We start from the raw sequence: 19238 nt of genomic DNA, 5'->3' as shown, positions 1-19238 counted from the left end.
GCTGGCTGCCCACTGCTCCTAGAACTAGGATGGGTTAAATGCAGAGGACACATTTCACTGTGCTGCTCTGCTGTGTGCATGTGTGTGACTAATAAAGAGGGTTTCCTTCTCTGATTCTTCTTCAATCTCTTTTTAAACCAACCTAGTGCGAAAAAGACTCAGCTCACAGAACAGGTTCTGACTCTGAGTGTGTAGGGAGGGCTGGGATTAAAGCTAGAATGTCTGTGGCAGACATGTGACATTTCTTTTTGGCCTAAAGTGGAAATCTACCTTATTCCTGTACTAGTATCAGCGAATGTAGCCTGAAGTTGCTAGCACAGATGAGGAGCGTAACAGGCTGACTTTTTTTTTTATTACTATAAACCCCTACACACTTTTCAGTCCCAAAGAACCTGACACTGTGACATCCTTCACTCTGAAGCAACAAAAATGATTTTGTACATGTAGTACTACCCAACACCTGGAAACAGACTGTGACATATCTGCAGGTTAGCTTAGCATAGCATAAGGACTGTAAACGCGGGAACAGCAGTTTCAAGCTGTATTTACTGCACTATTTCTTGACTGGGTGTAGTGATTTCTAGGCGTCTTGTCATGGTGATGTAATCAGGCATCCAGACTCCTGGAAGTGAGTTAATAATCTAAATGGGGTTAACTTGTCTGTGATAAAGGTATACGTTACATGACTGACCTGTAATGTTGAGCAATGCATGAGCTTCTGACGCCTGACTCCCTATCAGCAGTTGTGTCAGTTAAACATTATTTCTGATATCACCTTTGAAATTACAGCTAAACGCTTTTCATAGAAGCTCCGGCTTCAAAGAAACGAGTGAACATGAAGCCTTGACATAAAGTTCAGTCCAAATATGCACATTTATTTTGTGAGAGAACCCTCCGCTCTGTGAATGCTCATAAATCAGAGTTCACTAGAGATGTGGCACATAGAAGATATTTCCACTGCGTCGAGTTCCTGTTTGAGTCAATGGACTTTAGCTACAGTCAGTTTAGCAAAATTGCTTATGTAAAGTGTTGAAGGTTGAAACGTACTAATCCTGCTGTCATTGAAACAAACAAATCATGCTTAGTCTACAACACACAGAGTGCAATACCTGATGCAGATTATTCTTTGAAATCTAAACAGTCAAAGTAAATTTAGAGTCTAAATGATTTGAAACAAAACAGGATAGCCTATGCAAGTGAAGCAGTAACGTTCTGTTGGGCGAATCATGATATAGATTGCTAGTACAAAGTTGTATTTTCTTCAGGTCATACAGACTTCATTCATCATTGGCTTTGTGCTCTTGGTTTTTTTTTTCGGTTAAAGGTGTGGGCTGTTGAAAGGTGAGATGCTTGAGTATGTGATATCTGATGCTGGGATACTTAAGACCCAAACAGACTATTATATTCATGAGCTGATGAATAAAGCATTGGTTTCAGTGGTAGAAACTCCTGATAGGACCGTCTGAATATGCTCACGGTTTAGATATACAAACAGAAATGAACACGACATGCTGTCATAGCCCGGATTCTCTTTCAGAAGGCCACAAGTCCAGATCATCCAGCTCAGCTTAGAGTCAGTGCTACACGAGCCGTCTGAAAGAAAGGCATTCTGGGGAGGAAATTAGAAGCTAACTCTGCTGTGGTATGTGACCTCACACAGCAGCACACACACACACACACCGGCAATTGTGAAGGTTTTCTTTATTTAGGAAATCTCATGCATTACAAGCAGTACCAACGTCCTTGGAGTGCGATCATTACATAAAAATGATTTCTTCCTGATTTCATGCTTTTTTTCTATTAAACTACAATAACACTGAAATATATATATAAAAAAGAGAAATATACGTATATAATCAGATTAAAGCAGTATTTTACAGATGCATTCAAATGAAAGAAAGTAATTGCTTTATGTACACATTTCATAAATCTTTCAAAAAAAATCAATTCGACACAAAATGTTAACACTAGGTGTATAAAAACATGTAAAAAAAGAAAGTCAGCATTTCCAGACAACAGTATACACAATATATATATATATATATATATATATCGTTTTTTCTAATGTATATTTATACTGACTGACCACATACATAAAAATATAGAGTAATGCTAATGTGAGATATTCCTGAATCAGCCAAAGCAGGGCTGTTTTTATAGAGCTGGGTTAGGGTGACATGGACCCCACACGAAACCTGTGAGTGTGCCTGCAGACACCCTGACTCAGCATGTGTGGCTGAAGTGTCCTTCTGTTCTCCTGCATCTGCTCCGCTGCCTCTGCTTCCAACACCAATATTTCTCCACATCATGGCCAGATTTTTCACTGGTAGGGTGCGGCTGGTCTGGAAGAGCCACTCGTGTGCGTTTAACAGCTGTCAAGGCTCTTTTACAATAAGGTAGTGGGAATCAGAGCGGGAGAGGAATTAGTTTCAGCTACATTAGTTATATGTGAGCTCAGGTTCACTTGATAAATTCAAAAGCAGTTCAGTGCTTTCAGGGGTTTGCGGCTAAAGCCTTACTTGGCTAATGTTAGCTACAGTTGGAAAACCTCAGCTGGATATTGCTGTCAATATGACCCTGTGTTTTATCATTATCCTGTGTTTGTCTCCCGAGAGGCCAACTGTTGAGAAAACAGGAGCCTCTCTTTAAAGCTTCTTTCCACATTCTTTTGTTCTTTCTCTTACAAAATCACCTCACAGGAAAAGAAGCAAAAAAGTCACAAACTTTCATGAGAAACTATTGAAAGGAATGTTCTAGTAAGGCCAAAGATGTCAACTGTCAGAACCTAAATGTTGAAGCTGTCAGCGATAAGAGCTGCCGCTGACTGCAGGTCCAGCGTCTGAATGTTTGCTGACTCAGCTCTGAGGCCGGTCTAAGGTAAACTCTGCACTATTTCCTCAAAAGGGTTTTAATATGTGCCATTATTTTTACCACAGTCCCTGCACAGCGCCTGAGCAAACTGACAGAGAGACAAAAGTGATTGAAAATACATTGTGCGGGGGTTAATGGGGTCAGAACTTCAGCCTTGTGCAAAAATATTGATCAAATGCCTGATCACGCGCTGTAATGACAGATGTCAATCACTTAAAGTGCCTGTGTAACAACAATCACGATTGAAACATTAATCAAGAGAACATACAAATTAAAAGGTGACACTATTAATGTAAACTATCAGACAAGTAAAATCTCAGAGCGGGTTAGACATATCCAGGGTGTACGAAGCATTAGTGAAGCTACACCTCTACTGTCACCTGAAGTAAAATGTTTTTGGAACGCTGCAGACAGATATCTGGTTTCCCTCACTTCCTTTTATGCCACATATGGACTTTGGTAACTGAGAGAGCTGTTGACAAGGATGCATAGGATAGTTATTATTATTGCTTATGGCACAACACAATACTGATGATACGATAGCTATAAAACACACCATCTGCATGTCCTGAATTCATACATTTAATCGATAACCCTTTACCAAAGTATTAAAGAGACAAGATCCCAGTTCTGCGTTTGGTTAATAAAGAGCATCCACAGCCTGCTCAGCATACAAAAACATGGAAGCTAGGCTATCGCAGACACAGCTACAGCACCAAGGAAGTCACTGAGAGGCAAAGTATCAGACAATGGGGGGGGGGTGGCGTTCTCATGAAGACATGGCCCCCCTTTAATCTGAGAGGCAAAGTGTATGATAGCATTAGTGAAAGCTAATCCATTCTGCCCAGCAGTTGGCTGAAGCACCTGTACAGGTAGATCCAGGCTGTCAGGAGGAGAGAGTTTCACAGTCCCCTGATTTATTTGACAGCCCCCACATTTGGGGCGCGACCCTAGTGATGGATCCCTGTTTGACAGTACATGTTTGTATCCAAGAGCAGGGAACGTTTCTACGACTGTTAGCTTCCTACTCACTTCCTTCTAATGATTAATGGATACAGCAGCATAATATGTTAAGTTACCTTTCTCTGGTAAGCGTTGTTCTAGCTCCAAGCTAAGATGTTAGTTTGGTAAGATGCAGCAGGGGTAGGGTAAGGTTTGAGAGATATGTACCCAGGACAGAGTGTCTTCAGTGGGGTTAAACGGTGGTAGGAAGTGAGGGGCTCTCCACCTCCTCCACCTTCTGTTCCGGGGAGCAGCAGAGGAAGAGGCGGCTGCCCAGGCTCTTGAAGGCAAATCCAAAGTACATGACGTGACCCATGGCGACGAAGGACACGGAGATGATGACGAGCAGGCCAAAAGCCTCGGGGTTGGGAGCCAGAATCACCATGATGAAGTGCAGCAGGTCTAAGAGGTAATTCATGGAGTTTTGGACGCCATTGATGACGCCGCGCTCCGACTCCATCACATTCTCCTGGATGAGCTGGGTCACTGTCAGGTCAAACGACCACAGACCTGCGAGAACAGAGCAACAGTCAGTGCAAATGCCTCTTTATGGCCTCACTGTCAGCACTTTCACACACCACGGTAGCAGCAGCTATCGGACACTGTGATTGGAATCAAAGGTTGCAAATATTGCTCTGACAGATCTGTAGGTTTGTGTAAAATTCCAGTTACTTATGAAGATGTTCAACCTGTGGACCTGCATGACTCAGCAATAGGAAGTTGTAAACTAGGAAACAGCCTTGTATTATCTTTTAGAAGGAAGTGAAGACTACAAAGTATCATGGACACCTACATACCTACACACGCTAATTTCCTTTCAAATAAAACAATAAAACCAATAATAAGCACCATTTATTACACTGCTGATCAATAATCATTTTGCATCATCATCATTTAGCTGCCTCCTTCCTGTCAAATCTGGATATGAGAGATCAGAGTTCAGGAGAAACAACGAGGTCTCTCCTGAGATCAAATCATCAATTTCTTCTGTAATAAAAAACACAGTTGGACCCGTTATGTTCACTGTGAGTAATATACGTCTGATATGGAGAGTCCTTCAGGAGCAAGGACACTAATAAAATAAAGTCCATTATAATTAAAGTTTATATGGATTAGAGTAGCTCATTTACCGACGCAAGACCATGATGTGCTTCTTAATAAATGAGCACTGTAATCCCGCCCCCATCCTTCTTGTATTGTTTGTGTGTAATGTGCTTTATTTGTATATTTCTCATTATGTTTCAACTTGAAAATAAAGAATTGAATCACAATGAGAAATGAAGGGGGGGGGGGGGTTGTCCTCACCAATTCTAGCAGCAATGACTCCAGCAAACAGCAGGCTGACCGACATGTAGGACTGCAGGGGGGGCAGCTCTTCAGCGGGGGAAGCAGTGGTGGCGTTTAGGATGCTGGAGAGAGAGTGCTCGGCCTCGGGCAGAGCCTTCTCCCCCATCAGGTGGGAGTAAAGGTCCTGGAAAGGGGAGACGCTGAGGTCCAGGGGGCTCCCGGGAGCGAAGACGGAGACCACACACAGCATGAGGCAGGACAGCTGGGCCGTGCCGGATATGAAGCCCGTGCGGATCAGGCCGCACTTCTTGCGGACCCAGGTGAAGGCAACGGTGCCGCAGATGCCCGCTACAGCCGAGGCCCCCATGAGCAGGCTGAGCACTGAGCCGTTGAGGCCCTGCGTATAGGCGTAGCCAGTGGTGATGCAGTCGAAGCCCAGCACTGTCATGTAGAGGAAGGACAGGGACATGCCGGCCAAGAAGATGTTCTGGTTGTAGTAGGCCACCCAGCCGGCTTTCAGGGTGCGCAGCGGCTCGCTCACTTGGTAGCAGCAGCCGCGCTGCTTCAGAGCATCGGGCTTGGACACGATGGCTTCAATCATCAGCGGCTGGGACGACTCCTCTGGACTCTGGCTGTTCTCCAGGTCTGAGGAGAGGACACATGCACAGCTGCAGTTATGTTCAGTCTGAATCCCCACACAGGACAAAACCCTCAGGAGATTGGTACACAAATAAATACCAGGCAGCACAAACTACCCAAGGGGTTAAGATCTTCCAGCTACACATAAGGGAATACTTAAGTAGCTTACTTAAGGGCAAACACTGGGAAATCAAAGGACCATGGTTGTTTTCATTTTGTTTCTAAGGAATCCTTAAATTAAATTAAAGGGCTGTCTTAGCCTAAGCGGTTTTACAGTGGATCAAATCCAACACAAGGTTCCTGTAGCTACCTTTGGGGGTGCTGAGCTGTTTGAGCTCCTGTTGCTGCTCCTTCTGCCCACCCTTCATGGACAACGCCGGCGTCTTCTGGTAGACCGTCCACAGCAGCGCGTACTCCACACACATGGAGCACAGGTTCCAGCCGGAGATGAAGCCGCAGCCAATGAAATGAGAGCCGAAGGCCATAATCTGACCCACCAGCATGGGGGCCAGGATGTTGGTCAGCTGGTCGATAATCCGTACGGTGGCATTCATATCTGTTTACAAGAGTGGAAGAGAGTTTCTATGCAGCTGATTAAACACAAATTTAGTTTGACATGCAGGTTTGAATGATGGTCATAGCCCAGCAAGGGGGTAAAGGTCATCAGGTTCGTGGAGGTTGTGCACCATGTGAGCAAATCTTTTATATAGTTTAACACAATCAGGGGAAACTGCAGGGACATAAAGGGTAGAAGAGAGAGTGAGTCAATATCCGGGGTTCAGAGTCCGCTCGCTAAAGTCATCGGATAACAGGTCACACCAGGTTGGGTGATAAGCTGGCACAAACACTGACCTGCCAGCGTGCTGCTGTCCTGCCCCGCCACCACCACGACCCAGTCCCTCTGGATGGTGATGGACGTAGCCGTGCTGGCTAGGTTAGCAATGTTGGCGATGGTGATCACCAGAATGTAGCAGGTGGTCTGAAAACAAAAAGAGGGTATTTTTACATTTGATTAATATCCAGACTGGTCAGTATAAAACAAAAGAAGAATCATTAATATATACAGTATGCTCTGTATTGCTAATACCTAAAACTATTATAAACACATTAAAGCTGCACTGGATTCTTCCATCACCATGAACACACACTCTGTAGTTTCCCTGTTGACTCAATTCCACACACACTCTCCTGCTGTCTCATTATACTCATTAATGCTGTAGTTCTGGACCGCTTTGACTTGTGACCCCTTAAAGTATCCCTTTTAACAATGTTAAAGACTTGACATGAATAAATATATATTATATCAAAAACAACAGAAGAATCCAACATTAATTCACTAAATGATCTCGGGACGCCTCACAGTGCAAACACTGCACAGTGTATTAATCCACTGCTAAAAATAGTCCCCCAAAAAAGTGGTAGTTACTCCTGTTTAAGTAACCTACATTGTGGAGGTGTGTTCTGAAAGATTGAGCCTTTTTATTTAAATTAAATCAATTAAAGAAAATAATGCATGCAAATCCCACAAACCACTATCACATGTCCTCTGTAATGTAAAGAGAACTCAATAACTATCTATATAACCGTCTGTGAACAATAACTGCTTATAAGAAAGAGCACAACAGATCATTTAATGTGACCTGCACTGCTGCAGGAATGATGCTCTGATGGAAGGAAGCATACACCTCTCATATTTCATCAGAGGTTTGTTGCTGTGTGAGATCGCTGTGAGGCAGCTGTTCTGCTCAGAAACAGCAGAAATGTTTCAACAGGCAGGGTCACATTTTTCCCTCTGTCATGTGACGGGTCTAGAAGAACCTGCTGACTACACACAGCCCTCACCGACACACTCAATCTCCTGAATCACACTCCTCCACCTCCACACACACATCCCTCTAAACAATCTCAAATGGCCGAATTCCCCCCTTTCTGGAAAGTCCTACAAGTCCTCCGAAGGCAGAGGGCCACGCTGAAGACATTCTGGGCAACAGAACGGCGTTTGTTTCAACCTGACACCCCAACAAATTCCCTCTGCAGTCAGGCCCATTCTTTGTGTGGAGGGAGATCTCAGGACACATAGTTCAACAAGTGTAAACAAGCCCTTACACAACAAGGACACAAGGAGTACCCCCCTTCAGAGGAACCCGTGTGGAATGATGATAATGCATCACATTGTTATCTGTAACATGATTTATGATTGTTTACAAAGCTCTGTTTTTGGTTTAAAAAAAGTTCAGGTTTAACAATGAATGAATTAAATGATTTTATCTTTTTATTTCCTACATTGCTGTTTACATTCAGTTTATTTTATTTGCAATACTGGCAAACATAATTATTTTATATTGTATACATGTTTATGGTTCAGCCTTTTTATATTTTAAGTTGCATTTATTTCAAATTTATTGAGACAACAATTGTTAAGCAAATATATAACAGCTGAAATTAACCCTATGGTTAAGAAATGTACTGCACTTCATTATTATTATTATTATCATCATCCTCATCATTATCATTATTATTATTATTATTATTATCATCATCCTCATCATTATCATTATTATTATTATTATTATTATTATCATCATCCTCATCATTATCATTATTATTATTATTATTATTATCTATCATTATCATTATTATTATTATTATTATTATTATTATCATCATCCTCATCATTATCATTATTATTATTATTATTATTATTATTATTATTATTATTATTATTATCATCATCCTCATCATTATCATTATTATTATTATTATTATTATTATTATTATTATCATCATCCTCATCATTATTATCATTATTATTATTATTATTATTATTATTATTATTATCATCATCCTCATCATTATCATTATCATTATTATTATTATTATTATCATCATTATTATATTTAACCTCTGTTTACACTGATGAGATGGATGTTTTTGGACCATTAAGTACTTAAGGTTGGATTAGTTTAATTTAGTTTAAATTAGTTATTTGGGTAGTGTTCGGTGTGTTTTAGATGAATATGTTTTTTTGGCTTGGATATGAACTCTTTCCAATTCTAGAAGTTCTTTCATACAGCAAATCAAAAAGGTATTTAAAGGACGACAAGAAGGGAATAGTCAAAGGTCTTTAGGTGCTCATAAAATCACATGGAGCCATAACAGTAAAAGAAAGCAACTTTCAATCCCAGAGTCAGAGTGTTGTACTTGAGGTAAAAAGGTTTAAAAAGCTTTCAGTTGAAATCTCAATCAGATGTAACAGTGTGAGTGTTAGAGACAGCACAGGCGGGATCTTACCAGAATCCATCCATTGTAAAGCTCCACAAGCTGTTCTTTGAACTGGAAAACAACCATGAGGAGGATCCCACACAGGATAACGCAACTGTTCTGGACGAGCAGCGAAGTCTGGGCCACTGTGGAAACACCAGGACGGAAATTAGGGACAGAAACCTGATCAAAGACAACAGATGTCTGTCTGATAGCTAGTTCATTAGAGCGTTTCAGCAAGACGGTTGGCTACATTCCACCAGCCCTGATCTAATCTAATAATGCCAAATTCCTCTGAATAAACATGGCACAAGAGGTGCATTTAACTGTGAAAATGAGGATAATAGCACATGTCCACAGAGTATACAACACTGCAATGCTTTGAAAGTGCTTTATCAGGATCAGATCTGAAAAGCTTTGGGGCATTTTCATGACACACTTATGTTATAACACCCCCTAAAGCTTTCGTTTGATCTGGGCTGTCTTACCTTTAAGTCTGGGGTTTTTGTCCACCCAGTCCCCAATGATGGCCCCCAGCAGCAGCACCGAGCCGGCCACCACCAGCCCGTACACGGCCGTGAGCAGCAGGCTGTTCCCGTACAGCTCCACCAGGAACACAGCCACCGCAAAGTTCCACATTCGGTCCCCCTGGAAGGGACATCCCGGTTACTCCAAGTCGATGCTGATACTTTATGAAGACATGCGAGTAGGGCTGATAGGAGCTGTGGTTTGCATTTGTAAATAATTATCCTCTCTGTTTTCAACAGCCTCTTCATCTTAATCTACCCGGTGCAGCTATTTGTATAGTGTGGTGAGCGACTCAGGGACAACATGTCATTTTGTAATGACAGGTGTAATGGCACATAATGCAACAATAACACATTCATGTCGGATTACATTAGGTTGGACACAGGATCGCCACATATCCTGTCATCATGAGAATAAATATATGAAGGAGTGTGTTTTAAATAGACAATAATGTGATGTGAAGTGTCATATTGTGTGTCTCTCTTACCCATGTTGACAGGGCATGTCCCATGTAAATAAGGAATTTAGCTGAAGTGAAGAAGTCCCGGACAGACTCTGAGGACAGAATAAAGACGTTATCATCCTCTCCAGGCATGTAAGGCTCCGGGAGGGAATATTTTGTCATAAAGAGTGCAATGAAACATAACCTACCACAGCAGGTCTTCTTAGGTCCAGAGTTATCCATGCTGTCTGAATGGTGAAAGAACCGAGTGAATATTGCTGTTTGCTTTACGCTGTCTCCTCTTTGTGATGTATTAAGGACCGCGGCTACAGCACGGTCAGCTAAACGAGACTATGAGACAAAAAGACACGGCGTTTCTCCCTCTCCCTTCCTTCCAAACTTAGCTATCACTGTAGCTGAAGTCGGAAAGTAATAGTTTTATTCGCAAAAAGGCCGGTTGATCGCTCGAGCACACGGCTAGCAGCTGAAGAGCACCACTCCACTGTCGGTTAGCTGAGTTCTGCTCTCTGTTTACGTCCCGCCTCGAATATACTCACGCGGTCACGTGACAGGCCATTATTTACATCGTGTCAAAAACAAGTGTGCTCCTCCCACCACGCGCTCCAAAAAAGAAGCTGGATCATAGCTGCACAGAAGAAGGTGTCATTGGTCATTTCCTAAAAAAAACATGGCTTAGCGGTCTTAACAGGGGGGTGGGGTGTAGTGTGTACTACACAAATGACATGGAACTTTGTGAGAACAAATATGTCCAGGCTACCTATATATCCTGCTACCAGTTTGGTGTGTGTGTGTGTGTGTGTGTGTGTGTGTGTGTGTGTGTGTGTGTGTGTGTGTGTGTGTGTGTGTGTGTGTGTGTGTGTGTGTTATTGCTGACACAATAATGTGTATTAGAAAAAATAGTATAAAACGTATGTGTAGGTAAGTGTACTCAGTGACTTCCCATGACTGTAACACTATACTACAGATGTTGCCAGTTATAATAATATACTTCTATGACCAAATGTTGCTGGTTATTCTAGGTCAAATTTACAGCAGACTTTGTCACTAATTAGACTATATCCATTATCAGTAACGATTCAATTGATTCATTCAGAGCTTAAACGTTTTTTTAAAATCTTTTCACAGCTCCTCTTTTGCCAAAACCAATATTGTCACATACATCCTGCACTTTCGATGTATGTATAAAATAAAACTGAGAAATATTAAAGTGGTAAAACGAAACAAACATAAGGGAGTAAATATATTGTGATGGTTAAAGATTAACTGAGCCGGCCTTTGCATTTGATGCCACACAACACAAACTAGTGGAGCGGTTGGTAACAGGGACTGTGGTCATTGCCTTGACCTGGTGAAGCTGTTTACCCGAAGTCTGTTGCAATAGAAGCTTAAAGTTAACAAAGAACATTTGTGTCAAATCACACATTTGGATGACTTGCATTTGTCCACCTATGTCAACAGAACAGAATCACAGCTATAATTACAGGCTGCATGGATGAGTGCTGTTGGTGAAAAACACTGGTACATGATATGTTTCCTCAACAGCACACAGCTCAACGCACAGTGGACTTTACCACACTGTATCGGCTGAGTAAGATCCCTAGTGTTTATATCACTAATGAACTCACGTTTGTTCTCAAGGAATGTGTTTTTGGCAGAGGTGGGACCAAGTCATTGTTTTGCAAGTCACAAGATAGTCTCAAGTCTTTGCTTTCAAGTCCCGAGTCAAGACAAGCAAGTCCCAAGTCAAGTCCCAAGTCCTACTGTTTGAGTTTCAAGTCCTTTCGAGTCCTTTTAACAACGGAGAAATAATATTTACACAAATCATGTATGCTTTTAAGATCTGTATATATTTATCAAACCAACAACATTGTTCAAACACATTTGAAATAAACAAAGGCAAATGTAATTTCCACAGAAAGTGCTGACATTGTATTTCCATTGCTTATTGCACTATAACGGTCTCAAAAGATCCTCATTTTTGCAAAACACTCTTCACCTTAAAACTTCAATCTAGCCTTGAACTAAAAACCATGTCTTCACCCTCAAACAGGTATTTGGAGGATCACAAAAACAGTTGAATGTAACTTTTCCAAATGTGTTACCACTTTATACAAAATATTTTCAGTCTTTTTAACTCATTTCAAAACCTAGTGGAACCTTAACCTTTTCAAACATGTCACCACTTTATACAAGATATCCTCACTCCCAAAAAAGTGTGTGTGTGTGTGTGTGTGTGTGTGTGTGTGTGTGTGTGTGTGTGTGTGTGTGTGTGTGTGTGTGTGTGTGTGTGTGTGTGTGTGTGTGTCTGGAAGGGGACTAGATGTAAAGTGTCATGAACATGACAATGAACAGAGTTGTGCTTTTCTATGTCAGGGCCCTATGCTGCATTGCATTTGCAAAAGATCAAATTGGCCAAAAGTCTGTCAGTCATTTGTGCACGATGGGGACGTAGTATGATGCCACCATGGCTGAAAACTCGCTCCACTGGAGCACTAGAGGCAGGCACTGCCAAGACTCTGGTGGCCACTCGGAAGAGTGAAGGAAGAGACTTCATGTTCAGTGCCCAGAACAAAAGGGCGCTTTGTCCTTCGGCTGTGTCTAGTAGTGACTTAGCTGTAGTGCTGGAGTGGTCCCAACATCCTTCTTCTGCCTCTTATGGTATGCAGCAAACAGCCCTTCTCCTTGTCCAAGGTCCTCTTGCTCTTCTTCATCAACCAGAGGCACAGGTTGCTCAGTCTCTGCAGCATCTTGCAGGATCAATTCTGGAAAAACATTTAACAACAGCAGAAACAAAAGAGCCCTTATTACATTGGTGTTGGTGATACAGTGTTAGACTGAAAAATGCAATTATTGATGCGGTCAATAAGATCAGACTACGAGAAAAAAAGTTGCATTGAAGTCAATAATATTTACCTTCAACTTGTTGTGCCACCTCTGCCTTGATGTCACGATTGACCAGTACATGGTGCTCCACCAACAGCAGAGAAAAGGCTGGATCCAAGGCGGCTGCTTTGAGGTAGACTGGGTCTGAAAAGGGGGCAGTGATCCCATCTTGAGTCCCGGCCATTTTCACGTTAATGAACATCCCAAGAAATCTTTTGTTCAGGGATGCCTGGAAGACTTTCGACCAGGCCGCTCAGGACACAAACTTGAGGCTCCAGCTTCTCAAGGTGATGATTGAGAGACAAGACGGATGGAACAACTGCACTGATTGTGATGACCTTCTCTCCCTGTGTCAAATCAGTTGCTTCTCCAAATGGCTTCAAGATGTCCACCAACTCCTTCAACAGATTCCACTCTTGTGGTGTGAATGACAACTCCTTATGCCCAGCCTTTTCTAGAATGGCACAGAGCTTTAGATGATCACACTGGAGAACTGCCTTTACTTGCCTCAGTGTTGAGTTCCATCTTGTGTTGACTGCAGCAGGGATGCCTTTCTGTTCCCCAAATTCACTATCAAACACATCTTTGAATGTTGTGCTTGTGTGCAGCAATGAGCTAAGTTTTGATAAGTTGGAAAGAGAAGGACATGCCACTTTTGTTCCTTTCAAACCGTCTCCCACCACCAGCTGAAGGCTGCACACTGCAGGCGCTGTTTCTTTGCCATAGCAGCATCTACTGTTTGCTGTTCTTCCAGGGTTAAGTCACACCAGAGATCAGGGTCATCAAGATGATCTCCGTCATCATCCTTTTGTTCACTGGGGAAGCACACAGTGAATGCCTTTCGCATGTTAGCAGCATTGTCACTATAATGTAGTCCAATTTATCTTTGATGTTGTATTCATCGCATATTGACTCAAATTGGTCACAGATTCGTTCAGCTGTGTGTGAGCCTTTGAAGCGATTGCAGGCCAAGAGATTTGTATTTAGCTGTATCCTCTCTTTAACTGTCTCTTTCTCTATCCAGTGGACAGTGACACCAAGGAATCCCCTCATCTTTCGGTCAGACCAAATGTCCACAGTGACTGAAACATGCTCAGTGTTGTTCAGTTGAGTTTTTAATCTTGAACGTCTCTCCCCAGCGAGGCTCTCTGTTTTTGATGTCAACGTTCTGCGACACACTGGGCTGTACTTACTGTCAATTACTGTCAGAAAGTGCCGAAAACCCTTGTGTTCCACAATAGACAGGGGGAAGGTTGCAATCAATAATCAAGTGGGACAGTATTGCGTTGGTGATAGCCTTCTGCTGTGGATGACTCCACTTCTACTCATCTGGTATTCTTCAAATCTGTAACAGGTAAGCATATAAAACAGATGTCAGAAAGTCCCTTATAGCCACACATAAATTGCATTTGAAACTATCTCCTCATATATGAATGCTAACATTGTGTTAATATTTATTTCTGTATTATTATGAATTGTATTGTATACCGTAAGATTGTGTTTGTTCTGACATTACATTGATAAAATACATTTCCATTTTCAGTGTACACTTACTATATTAATTTATATTTGTCCTGCTTTACCTTGCCATCAAGCAGCCCTTTCCGACAGGAAACTGAAGTATGCTTGTTAATTCACTCTCTCCGGCACACCTGATTCCATTGGCAAAAACAGCAATTTTACCTGCATCACACAGAAATTGCTGGTCTACTGCTGGCTCAATGAATAAGTTTAATTGTGGTATTCTATGTCTTCGTTAATAAAGACAATCTATCCGCATTTTTAAGGACGGTTTGTATTTAGCAATAAGACTTGAGATTACTATTAATCTTCTCTACTCACTCTCTGTAAGAAAGCAATTAAGCTTAATTGCCAAAATGCTCAAGAATTTCCGCTTCATTAAGTTGTATAATATTTTATCCTGTTGTACTATAAATATATATGAAAGTCTGCTGGGTCACTACTTAATGTGTTATTATTTTTGGACATGTTAAAAATATACTAGCATACGTTTCTTTTTGGCCCAGAGCAACAAGTAGACCTCGTCTCCGCCATCTCATCCTATGAAGGAACAGAATCAACACTTAACATAAGCCCATATTTTGAGCCAAGGGATGACAATAGGCACTGCTCTCCTTTTGTGATCTTTTCAAGGCTCACAGAGCGCTCTGGGCCATTTGAAAGCCTGCACACATTGAGCAGGTACAAACAGATTAGCAGATGCACTATTAGTGGGTCAGTGTGTCAGCCAGGCTCAGTGACCTACCTGTGATCAGCGGTCAGACGGCTGCTGCCCTGTCATTCTGTGGCCATGTGACCTGCAGGCATGTCGGGATCTTTTTTCAGCACGGCTGAGGAACAACAACGGGTGTTTACGTCGGCTATATTTGAACTTCAAGGACCAAAATATTAGAATGACTTGCCTCCTGTGGCCTTAAGATGTCAGACACTCACAAGCCGCAGCTAAAGAAGGGATAGAGGTGAAGGGAAGATGTGAAATCTCCTGAAGGACGGTGTTCTTGTGGGTGTGTTAGATTATTGATCTTTTCTTCATGCAGGGCTTTTCTTCTTCTGTGCTGAGCTTTGTTACAGTAAAGATATTACTGTTCAACTCCCTGGGTTTAACAATGTCATTGATATTTAATGGAATAAATACTGGGCTGCTGAGGTCTCATGGCACTGGGCACAGTAAGATTACCGCCCTCTCAGCCATAGAAAAAACCATGAGAATGATTATAATTATAACCGTTTACCCATTTTTGGAGCATAACATGGTCTTTTTGTTTCTGTGGATATCTACCGCAGACCCTAAGACTTTGATATGTGCCTGAGAGCTCCACCAGAGGACAATAAACATCAACGGTCACTGTCTGGCTGTGGTGACCTGAACACCTTACACAAATTGACAGGCCTGGTTTCCCAGGAATGAAACAGTAAACAGCTGACAGCTGTTTGAAATCAATACAGTGTCCATTTACTCAGTGGGCAACACAGCGTGAGGCAGGTGTGTTTGTCTGCAGGGTTCAGGGTGCTTGACCCGTGCACTGCTGGAGCAAGACCAACATCTTAATCACAAAGAGTCATTTTGTCTACCCGTTCGTTGTTGACCTCTGGCAGCCCAGTGAAGCTCATGTCAATTATTTTAGATTTTGGGCTAATTTGCCTCCCTAAGATGTAAACATGTCTTCTTTCAGAATATGGAAAGCAAACACACAAAATACATTTTTTGGTGGTTGTCCAATTAAATGTGTTGAGTTTTGCCATTGTTTTTGTAGATCATTTCCAAATTCAGCACAACTTGGCATTAGATAATGACTCATTTGCATATTTATAGCTCCAGAAAAAGGACTTGTCTCTATTCTTGTCTTGCTTGATCTTAGTGCTGTATTTGATACTATCGACCATGATATCCTATTGCAAAGGCAAGAGCATTTAGTTGGCATAAGGGGAGCTGTCTATCTCTCTGAAAGGTCTCAGTTTCTATGTGTCAACAATGAATCTTCTGTCGAAACTGAAGTTAGCCATGAAGTGCCACAGAGCTCAGTGCTTGGACCTATCTTGTTCACATTATACATGCTTCCGTTAGGCAATATTATAAGGAGTCACTCTGTACATTTTCATTGTTATGCTGATGATACTCAATTATATTTGTCTATCAAGCCTGATGAAACCAATCATCTAAATAACATTCAAAATTAACTCAAGGAATTAAAAACGTGGACTACATTACATTTTTTTAATGTTAAACACGGACAAAACTGAAGTTATCGTACTATGCCCCAAGAATCTACGGGACAAATTATTCTAGATATCTACTCACTCTGGATGGCATTAACTTGGCCTCCAGCGAAACCATAAGGAATCTTTTAGTTCTATTTTTTCACGAGTTGTGCTTAAACGCCCACATAAAACAAATCTCCTGGACCGCCTTCTTTCATCTACGCAACATTGCAAAAATCAGGCATATTTTGCCTCAAAGCAATGCAGAGAAACTAGTCAATGCATCTGTTACTTCAAGGCTAGATTATTGTAACTCTTTATTATCAGGATGTCCCAAAAAGTCAGTTAAGTCGCTTCAGCTGATTCAAAATGCTGCAGCATGTGTATTAACAAGATCACGGAAAAGAGACCACATTGCTCTTGTTTTGGCTGGCTTACACTGGGTCCCTATAGAACACAGGATAGAATTTACATTCTTCTTCTCTCCTACAAAGCCCTTAATGGGTAGGCGCCATCTTAAAGAGCTCATTATACCCTACTGTCCCACTAGGGCACAAACAGGTTAGGATGATAAATGGTCAAACACTGATGTTTATGTATATATCTATATCATATAAAACTAATGACATGCCATCAGCATACAGATTAACTCTGTGTCTAGCGCTAATTATCAAATAAAAGTTTGCTAACAGCCCTAACTATGGTGTAAATTTGGTAAACATAGATGGTTTGTATATAGATATTTTTGGTACTAAAATAGGTGTGTTTATTGTCTTTGCAAACACGTTAGCATGCTAATATTAGCATTTAGCTTATAGTACTGCATTGTTGAAGTACAGCCTCACAGAGCTGCTTTGGTTTTACTTTTGTTACCCTCTGTGACTTTGACTCTGTTACATCACTGATTGTTTGGATTTCCTTATTTCTCTCATCATCTGATATCATTTTCCTCCTTGATGGAAACAACAAGGGAACAATATTCGTATGACTGGATCTGACCGGCACCCGCCAAGTATATATATTTGAAGTATTGTACTTCTTTAATACAAATGTAAAAATATATCACACAGTAGTATTCATGTTTTAACTAGCCCACTTTTCAAATATATTCAGTCAATTAAAGTTGAAAACATTTTCTAACAAATCTAAGTTGATAAGAAAAAAGCCAAATAACTTATTAACATAAAAAGCTTGCAATATACCCTCCTTATTTCCTCTTATGATAAGCAATATGAGGCTCCTGTTTAAAGGAAGGAGCAGCAAAATAAATGAAAACTTTATGGAGAGCTGTGAAGTAGGCTATTTCTTTCTTAAAGCATATTCAAGTATCAAGGATCATTTACCTACATTTGATTGATTTTGCTAACTTCTAACTTAACTTATGAGGCAATATACCTCACCTCTAGTGAGGGCCCAGCCTTTTGTTGGTTTTTTCTGTATGTGGCCCTCGGAGAAAAAAGTTTGGACAACCCTGCTTTAGACTCAAAGTAGCCTATATATTCTGTGTTTATAAAAAAAATGCTTCGTTTAACTTAGACTTGGGCAGTTTCATAAAAAAGTACCAATCGCCCTCAATGTAGATGTATTGCCCTAAACATAGCTACATTTGTTGTCATGTCATCAGTTTGCATGTTCATGTTCAATTTCCCCACATTGAAAAAAGAAAAAAATTAAATAGGCGACCCACTCTTTTTAACTTGCTCTATATATTTTTTAATAAATTTAAGCAATTTGAGTATAACCAATTAATGTGCCAGCAGTCAACCATGGCACCTGGTGACCCCCACATGTATAGCACCAAGGACTATAACCAGAGGTGGGAGAAGTACTCAGATCTTGTACTTGAGTTAAAGTAGAAGTACTCAGATCTTGTACTTGAGTAAAAGTAGAAGTACTCAGATCTTGTATTTGAATAAAAGTAGAAGTATTCAGATCTTGTACTTGAGTAAAAGTAGAAGTACTCAGATCTTGTACTTGAGTAAAGTAGAAGTACCAGAGTGTAGGAATACTCTGTCACAGTAAAAGTCCTGCATTCAAAATGTTCCTCCAGTGAAAGTAGAAAGTACTCTCATCTAAATGTACTTAAAGTAGCGACAGTAAAAGTAGTCATTGTGCAGGTTGGTCCATTTCAGAATGATATATCTGATATGTTCTGATATGTCCACTGAATATAAAACCTCTGTTGTGCAATATATATATATATATATACTATATAATTACTAGGCTATTACTGACTGCTATCTCTGAGTAGACAATTCAACTACTATAACACAAACATGTAATAACTTTCCAATATATACTTTTACTTTCACTACTGTTAGCTGGCAGCTATCATACTACTTGTGCATGCTACAGTTATTTAATGAACATTATGAAAATTAAACTTTATGAAATATTGTTAATTGTTGTCAGCTGGGTGGGTGCTTTTGTAAATTGTCATTTGAATTATTTCTATCGGTAATATTTTATGCATACATCTTGTTTAATATTTTGCTATTTTGTCTCATTACTGCTGTGACACTAAATGTCCCCTCTGGGACTCAGGGAGGTATTGTTCTTGGGATTATGCGCTTCACTTTACACG

General features: G+C 40.9%; 1 protein-coding gene across 1 annotated transcript; it reads right to left on the bottom strand.

Moving 5' to 3' along the window:
• Positions 1 to 1684: 1684 nt before the first annotated feature.
• Positions 1685 to 10560, bottom strand: slc40a1 (solute carrier family 40 member 1). The gene is made up of 8 exons (XM_063888256.1): positions 10240 to 10560; positions 10076 to 10143; positions 9549 to 9708; positions 9091 to 9206; positions 6652 to 6778; positions 6110 to 6355; positions 5179 to 5805; positions 1685 to 4383 (listed from the first exon to the last, which is right to left on the bottom strand). Exons 1-8 carry the CDS (start codon positions 10271 to 10273, stop codon positions 4067 to 4069), a joined length of 1695 nt encoding a protein of 564 aa, XP_063744326.1. The 5' UTR covers positions 10274 to 10560; the 3' UTR covers positions 1685 to 4066.
• Positions 10561 to 19238: the final 8678 nt, after the last annotated feature.

Source organism: Eleginops maclovinus, chromosome 7 (genome assembly GCF_036324505.1).
Source record: "Eleginops maclovinus isolate JMC-PN-2008 ecotype Puerto Natales chromosome 7, JC_Emac_rtc_rv5, whole genome shotgun sequence".
Lineage (NCBI taxonomy): Eukaryota > Metazoa > Chordata > Actinopteri > Perciformes > Eleginopidae > Eleginops > Eleginops maclovinus.
The sequence above is the reverse complement of the archived record's forward strand: the minus strand, read 5'-3'. Positions and strand labels throughout refer to the sequence as shown.